Genomic DNA, 9035 nt, shown 5'->3' on the forward strand with positions numbered 1-9035 from the left:
TGACCGAAAAAATCCATAAAATGACTAAAATGGGATATGCAAGGGATCGGATTTTGATGACCTGAAAATATTTTAAAAAATTACCAAAAATCCAGAAAAATGACCTAAAATATGACTCAAAATGTAATATGTAGGGCCGGATTTTGATGCCCTGAAAATTATTAAAAAATGACCTAAAGGAGAAAAAAAAGAATACTTCGCTTCCATGGTAATCACATTTCAGACATCACATGAGGAAAAAATCCCTTAAATGGCCAAAAATGACAAGAAATGCCCACAAAAGTCCAAAAATTTACCAAAAAATTACCTATGAAATTTACGTTTCTGTAACCAGCAGCTCATATCCGAGATTTATATATTTAAGAGCATCGCATAGGATACAAGGAAAAGAAGATGACATGTCATCAAAATCCGGGCCCTGGTAATTACAATTGTCATCTGCTTAAATACATCAATCGGAAAGGTAACAAGTTGCCCTGTGCTTAACTAATCACATCGTCATTAAGACATGTGAAACTGGAGGTATACTCCAAGTATTCTTAGCCTCGGCACTAGATGAAGGCAAGTGGTCAGCTTCACGCCTCTGTTGCTAGGCAAAGAGCCCCTACACCGAATGAATAGGAGGCTGGGTGAGCTCCACAGCTGGTTTAGACGCTGCCCGAAAGAGAATTCCTTGCCCCTATCGTAAATCGAAACCAAATTCGTCGGTCGTCCTACTCGTACGCCGACTGAGCTATCGAGACTCCCTCGCACAAGAAGCCCTGGGCACGGGGAACAATCTAACAAAGCGGCGGCCCGGGTTCGAGCCCGGGTATGGTCAAGTGGGATTTGTGGTGGACAAAGTGGCGCTGGGGCAGGTTTTCTCCGAGTACTTCCGTTTCCCTTGCAAATCTTAATTCCACCAAATTTTCCATCATCCTAATCACCCGGGGCAGGTACAATAGGCCAATCAGTGGCCGACGTGCCGAGTGGACCCAGCTGGACTCCACCCCCACCCCACTATGCCAATTAAAAAAAAAGAATCTAGCAATGTTAGAGAATATATTTGGATGAGAAAGCATCAATAAATGATTTGAAAACAAGCAAAATAGATTTACCAACTAATCTATAAATCTCATATAAGCGAATTAAACCTTCTCTCTCTCTCTTGGCGCTACAACCCCAATATTTGGTCTTGGCCTACCTCCAGGAAACTCTTCGTTTCACTTCGGTTTACCAGCTCTTAATACATTCGGTAGGACTCCTTGGGCGGGTGATCAGCTGGTCGCAAGGCCTCTACCTGAACACAAACACACTAAACATCCATGCCCTGAGTGGGATTCGAACCCACGATCCCGGCTTCCGAGCGAGCGAAGACAGTTCATGCCTTAGACCGCTCGGCTACCGTGACCGGCAGTGTATAAGAATAATATATAAGAATTCAGTCCGTACCTCACAGGAAACAGATCCGAACCCACGATCCCGGCTTCCGAGCGAGCGAAGACGGTTCATGCCTTAGACCGCTCGGCTACCGTGACCGGCAGTGTATAAGAATAATATATAAGAATTCAGTNGTCACATGGTTATTAATATAAGACAGCGTAAATCAGAACTATGTATGAATATGAGAACAACAAACACGAGCAACAGTATTCAGAAATTAAGAAGACGTTCTGAGAAAAACTAATCGCCTACTGTCATTCGATACGAAACGGACTGCATGAAAAAAAAAGGGGGGGGGTAACAGAGAAACACAAACTTACACAGACATGGAGACAGCAAGACTATCTATAAGCCTCCTAGATACGAAACGGGTGGCGCTGAAAACGAAATGTACAAAAAATTATGTGGTAGACACAACAAGGTGATATCATAAACTTCCTAATAAAAATTAGGGTGACACACAGCAAGGTAATCTCACAAGTCTCGTAACAAAAATTTGTGGGATATAAAAACATGCAGGAAGGTGACCTCATAATCCTCTTTTTTATATTTTCAAAATAAGAAAGGTAGGCTAAAAATAAAGGGGGTTACCGTTATACAAATGTTTTAAAAACCTTTGTCTGTGTGGCTGTATCCCCCCTACCCACCCTTTTTATTTGTAACCACCACAAACAGGATGCAACACCATAGAAAGATCATATTTATTACCTTGTTTTTTTCTGGTGGGAAATAAAGCAGTGAGCCACGTCCACAAACACATCTTGGATTCAGGTATGGCGAGATTCAAGGCAATTCGGTTCAGTTTCTTTATAAATAGTTAATTTGTTAAACAATCACATCTGTAGTAAACGGAGTCGTAACAATTACACACATTCGACGAACTACACAACTGATTAATCGTATCCATGGTTTCACTTGAAACACAGCGAAGCAGATTCTACAAACCGAAGATTTAATTCAGAACAGCTTTTAAATTCTTGGTAAATGTTTTACGTAATCACCAACATTCATTACGACATCACATTTATGATAATTTACAGCGTGAAGCAGTAACAGCCAAGTTCCATGCACTTATATAAGTGTACACGGCCGTGGAAAGAACCCACCACACTACCGCCATCAACACTAATGATACACACTTCCGGCCAAGCACACATCAAGTCAAAATAATCCAACCTGCAACACTTTGACTTCCCATGACTGCACAGAACCACACAACTTCTTTATAGTGTTTTTAACGTCTGTCAAGATTTCTTTTTACCAACCTTACATACATATTAACACCCTTGACCTTCATAATGACCTCACGAATGGTATCGGCGTAACATTACTACGCGGTAGAAGTGGAGGCAGACGTATGGAAAAATGGCGAGACGTTAAGTAAGAGAGTCAAGGATTGGCTGCGACCCACATCAAGTCCTGCAGTGACTTTCCGAGATCAGCTTGCAGATGCTACTACGGTTTAAACTTGGATGTGACTTAAGCTACACTACGTAGCACAGAGCTTCTCTCCCCCCTCTTCCCCTGAGTTCTTCAAGGCAGGTTATTATAACCTCACCGTACGTATAATTCGAACAGATGAAATACTATCTAGAAGTCTAAAGTTCAACAAGAGTACAACGTTATAAGTGTTTTAGTGAACACTTTTCCGAAGTCGAGACAGTGTTTGTAGCCATAAGCCAATGTGAGTTTCAGAATACTATAAAATGTGTGGATCATAGTAGCCGCGAGGTCTGAGGCATGAACTGTCCTAACTCGCTCGGACACTGGATTAGTGGGTTCGAATCCCACTCGAGATATGGATATCTGTGTGCATTTATTCTGTGCCTGTGTTGTTCTGTGTATAGGTAGTGGCCTTGCGAAGGGCTGATCCCCCATCCAAGGAGTTCTACTGACTGTGTAAGATCACAAGAAACTGAAAAAGGCGGCCAAGATCAACAAGGGCTGTAGAACTATTGATAAATGAATGAATAAATAAAATAAGATATAGGCCTTATTGAAGTTTGCTGTCTTATGGGGTGTGACGCCCTGCATTCTGGTAATGTCTTTTTTTTTAATTCGCTTACTGGGGGGGGGGGGGGGGGGNGGGGGTGGAGTCCAACTACTGGGTCCACCCAGCACGGCGGCCACTGATTGGCCTACTGTACCTGCCCCGGGTGATTATGATGATGGAGAATTTTGTGGAATGAAGATTGGCAGGGGAAACCGAAGTACTAGAAGAAAAACCTGCCCCAGCGCCACTTTGTCCACCACAAATCCCACTTGAACAGATCCGGGATCGAACCGGAGCCTCCGCGGTGGGAAGCCAGCGACTAACCGCTTGAGCTATGGCGCGACCCTGGTAATGCCTTAGCCGACATTTAAGAGGAATGTAGTTCCTCTAAAACGTTACTTACACACCAATCTACACAGCGTCACATCCCAAAAGATATATTTTGATTGGAGAACGTTATAAACCCAGTATGGATGCCGGAATCTTTCATAAATATAATATCCTGAGAGCCGCATTGTTATCTGGAAAATATCTGGGATACTTTGAATAACAATAATGGAAGCTGCAATATGTAAGGGCAAACACAGAACGCCTGAAGTGTGTTTACGTGTTGAATACAACGACGTTATTCAGGTTATTAGATACTAAAATTCATACGTGTAGATCTGAGAGCTCTACTAACGAGAGTGTGTTCCAAATTAAAAGATAACATCACTTCCGTACAGCATGGATTTTAATTGGAATGTTACAAAACCCAATACTTAGAGAGGATATACAATGTGATGTATCAGACAAACATTTGGAGAGGCACGTGGTTTAGAGATAGTGGTCAAAATGTCCGTCTAAAGGGGTCCCTCTATTCAAATTCCGGGTCGTTAGCTCAATCACGTTCGTAATTGACAAGTGACAGTATCAGAGGAAGACTTCGCCGTACCCCCACGCCCACCCTATTCCGTCCGCAACTAATTTGCCGGGAGGAGAGTCCCGATAAACCGTGTCTGAGGCAAGGTTTCAGCTTCCTACAGCGGTGACTCTAGACAGCAAGCCTCACGTCCATCTTGAGGCTTCTAACCTCAACATCGACCATAGCACCGCATATGAGAAGACAGCATAGTTGGTTGAGGCATTGTCCTACAAGCCGGAAGGTCGCAGGTTCTATTATTGATGAGGTAATTGGATTTATCAATTGACCTAATCCTTCCAGCCGCACTATAGCCCTAGGGTCGACTAAGCCTCTAACAGAAATGAGTACCAGGTATCTTCCTGGGGAGTAAAGCGCGGTCGGCGTGTAAGGCTGACAAACTTACCGCCATCTGTGAGCCGAGTGTCTAGAGAAAATGTGGGAGCCTCGAAGTCTCACAAACCTATGGGCCTTCACGGCCTGTTACAGAGATAGCTTTTACCTTTTTAGAACCAAAGTTGGCTCTGTGCTTAACTAGTTCAGCACTACGCCGTGAAGACGTATGGGGGAGTGGATGTACAGAGCCATGTATTCTTGGCCTCGGTACTAGCTGAAGGTGGTCAGCTTCACACATTGGCCGCTTTATCCCCTGGGGAAAGAGCCCCTGTGAAGAGGAGAAAAATCTTATACCTGCCGTGACTCGAACTCCGACCCCTCGGTCATCAAGCCCGTAGCCAGTGGCTATAGCGAGTTAGTATTAACAGTTCTAGATGGCGGAGCAATGCATCATTTCGTGGCTATTTTTGAGTGTCGTGTCACGAAGCTGGGTAGGTTCAGCCTACATAATTCATCATGACGCAGCTCCGCCATTTCTTGGGACAATCCTTTCCTGTAGCACAACCATTATTGCATCTTATAGTAATAACAATTTATGTGACCTCAGAGGCAAGAGAACAATTGCGAAGCGATTGACCTGAGGAGAAAAATCGTTGAAGATAAAAAAAATGGCTCTAGATTATAATGGGAGAAAAGATCCCTATCATAAATTATCCATCCTCTTAAACTGGTCATGGCTCTCACCCAGTGATGGTTCTTCTTAAACGTCAGTACATTCATTCGTAAGAAAAGAGAACTAGGGAGACAGCCCTCAATACATTCATGGAGCTGGATCCTACGTTAAGAAGCCGCCAATTCTGCAGCTACTCAAGAACTTCCCAGCATTTTATGGAACCCGAAGGTTCATTACCGTGTTCACAAGAGCCCTCCACTGGTCCCTATCCTGAGCCAGATCGATCCAGTCCGTACCACCCCATCCTATCTCTCTAAGGGCCCCCATACACACACAGTTTGGCCTCCAGTTCGGCCTGCACAGTTGAAGACTGAAAGGCAAAACTGATGTGTGTGGTGCGGCCGGCCGGCCAATCGTTTGGACTGTTGGCCTGTGGGAAACCCGTCAGTCCGTCAGTTCTACCTGCAGGACCGTAGCACATGACGTGTGTGACTCAGCATTATAGGCTGGAAGACCGTGATTGTGGCATGAAGCCTGCTGGTGTATGGGGAAGGAAGGGAGGGGGTAAACTGTCACAGTTTTGCCTGTAAGGTCGATCGGAAGGCCAAACTGTGTGTGTATGAGGGGCCTAAGGTCCATTTTTAACATTCTACTTCCCAAATCTCACGTCCATTTTCTTTCCCGTAGGTCGTTTATCCAAAGAACCCGTCCAGGTCCGAGGCTTTTTGTGATCTTTCGTAACAAGATTTTTTTTACGGTGAGGACCTGTTAGCCAAACGCCCAACCCCCAAGCTGGAGGACCACCCGTTGTACGCGATTGCTTATTCAATATATTCGCAGCTACCCTCTGTATCTGGGGGCCGTCTCCTCCACCCGCAACCTTAGGACGCGCCATGCCGTGGTGACAAGGGCATACCTAACATGGGACAGCACTCAATAGTGAAACAAACTGTGGGGTGCTTACAAATTTGAACATTTATTACACAGCATAAAACATAGGCGTACAGAGCGATGGATGGGCTGAACTAGTACACCTACTGGTTTAGGCCATGGTAAGTGGGTCCTTCACCATGGACTGAAACCATGACGTCATGAGGACACCCACTGTTCTTTACTGATAAAAAAACGCAAAGAATCGAACATATAAAATATTGTTGCCTGCTTTTGCTGGTTTCTTACTTAGCTTACTCTTCAAGCTTGAAGTGATATTATCCTCCGAAACGTCTGTTGATTTTCAACGAATTACATGGTGTTATATATCCCAGAAAGCTCAATTGTTAATATTAAGGTGATCACGTCACAGGGGATGAGATGGAAGAACATATCGTACACATGAGGTCAAAATGTATCCAACATTTTTTAATTGAGAAAACGGACGGATCTGGGGGGGGGGACACGATTATGACATTAAAATTGATCTTAAACAATGAGTATGTGGATCGGAGTCAATGAACTCATTACGGGGCCCAATAATGGCTTTTATGAACACGCCATTGATATCCCGGGGCCCATAAAAAGTGAGTACTTTTGTAACCAACTGATAAACTAACATAGACCTACGTGCGCCTCTTCAAGTCACTCAATTTAAGGCCTTTTTAAAATCAATTTAATTTAACAGAGTTTCAATTTAATGGCGGGAGGCGAAATACCTCAGTTGGGCTGGACGACCGAGAGGCCAGAGTTCGAGTACCTGTGGGAGTAAGAATTTTTTCTTCTTCACGTCGTCCATGTGGTCCACCCAACCTCTTATCCAATGGGTACCGGGGTCTCTTTCCCTAGGGATAAAGTGGCCGGGGCATGAAGGTGACCACTCACCTCCAGCTAGTGCACAGGTCAAGTAAACGTGGAGCTATACATCCACTCCCCTATACGCTTTCAAACACAAGGACAACTTTACCTTTTTCAACTTACCTTCAACTTAATGACTGAAATTTAATTTATTCAAACCTTATAATTCAAATTGTCTTCAACCCTACATTTAACTGTGCTGTTATAGTATTTTTATGGCTTTCAAGTAACATTTCAGCACAATTTACAGTGCTATAAGTCCACGTTAACATCAGTATCAGACGAAAACACGACCATGTGTCAAATTGTATTTGTTATAGTTGCAAGTGTATTTTAATTGTATTTACTGGGTGCTACTGTGTTCTTTGTTGTTTGTATAGTTTTGTGTGCTGTGTTTTGTTTGAGTGTGGTGTGTTATTTTGTGTGATGTGTGTTCTTTGTGTCTTGTGTCTCATTGCAGTACCACTGCCACCGGGCAGAAACCCATTTGCAGTTTAAATAAATATATAATAATACTAGTGACAGCTAACTATCTCAATAAAGGGTAGAGCGATCCCTGTAACAGACCACGGAAGCCAACAGATTTGTGAGACGTCGAGGCTTCCACGTTTTCTAGACAAACAGGCTCACAGATGGCAAAGCGACTGAAGCATTATTATCATAAATTCCAATCAATATCAGAAAGCTAACCTGGTTCTCACTCCTTCCGCTCAAGAGATAAGGACCAACCTTTATTTGCACAAGCAGATTAGAACGTGTTCTTATCGGGATACGAGTGAGCGAACGTGCCCCGAAACATGCGGCACCCGAAACATCACTACAATACGGCCACTGAACCTCTTACTGCATTGAGAGGGCAAAGCGCCAGTAATTCAAACAGGGAGTCGGTACAGCTACGGACTGGATAGCCACACTTCCGGTAGGAGCAAGATATGTTTTTCTTCCCCACACTGTGCGGACTGGCTCCGAGGCCCAACCAGCCTCCTAACCAATGGGTACTGGGGATAAAGAGACCAGAGCGTGAAGCTGACCATTCACCTCAATTAAGTACCGCTGTCAAAAATACGAGGGTGAGTCAGTAAACAAATCACAAATGGAAGTAAAACAGTTGTAATGGACGTAATGTTTTCTATATGTATCACTAGGTAGCAGACGCGCATGCGCGTGTTCAGAGGCTTGTTTCAATAGTCAAACTGGAGACAGTGTTTGAGGAGTATACTACGGAAGTTCAGCATTCTATTGTGCTTTTCTGTGGGCAAAAGGACTCAATGCAAAGAATATGTACAAAGAAATGTTTCCTGTTCACTGTGGGAAGTGTTTGTCGCGTAAAGCGGTTCACATGTGGGTCAAGCAATGTTCCGCTGATGAAGAGGAGCTTGGAGTTGCGGGAGTGGCTGAGGCAACAGTCAAAGACTTCTAAGTCGCGAGTTTCGGTGCATATTTCTTTTTTCAAATTCGAATATCACATGTTTTATGCTTCATATCCATTTGTGACCTATTTACGGTGGGGTACCCAAAAGAAACCGAACTAATTTTTTTTGTGGGCAGAGCTTTTGTAGTACCGCGTTTGCCGCTATGAGCGCATAGAGCTAACATTCCTGAGTCGATAAGCCGACTACCGTTGCTTCAGAAAGTAAGGACTAGTTTCGGCAGAGTTTATAGTGACAACTGTTTTGTGTGATCGTCGTTTTTGCAATGGCTGATTTTCGTGAACAGCGTGCGGCGGTGAAATTCTGCTTTTTGCTCGAGAAACGTGGAACAAAAACTCTTTAAATGTTAAAAACGGGTACAAGGACGATGCTGTGGGGAAAACTCAAGTGTTTGAGTGGTTTTCCCGTTTCAAAAATGGTGAAATGTCAATTGATGACAAACCTCGTTCTGGTCGTCCTTCCACGGCCCGAACACATGAAAATGTTGAAAAA

At 43.8% G+C, this 9035-nt stretch overlaps 1 protein-coding gene across 5 annotated transcripts in view; it reads right to left on the reverse strand.

Annotated features, from left to right (window-relative positions):
* LOC111868278 (caskin-2) overlaps positions 1 to 9035 on the reverse strand; it is a 433019-nt gene that overhangs the window by 158604 nt on the left and 265380 nt on the right. Inside the window, exon 1 of one of the 5 annotated variants that reach the window (XM_023858784.2) lies at positions 2131 to 2860. The exons of the other annotated variants lie outside the window; for them this stretch is intronic. Within the exon in view, the coding sequence (XP_023714552.1) occupies positions 2131 to 2182 (52 nt within the window). The 5' untranslated portion in view covers positions 2183 to 2860. Of the gene's footprint in view, positions 1 to 2130; positions 2861 to 9035 lie in introns of those variants that run through there. 5 annotated transcript variants of the gene reach the window in all.

This window comes from Cryptotermes secundus, unplaced genomic scaffold, assembly GCF_002891405.2.
Source record: "Cryptotermes secundus unplaced genomic scaffold, Csec_1.0 scaffold1003, whole genome shotgun sequence".
In the NCBI taxonomy this organism is placed as follows: Eukaryota; Metazoa; Arthropoda; class Insecta; order Blattodea; family Kalotermitidae; genus Cryptotermes; species Cryptotermes secundus.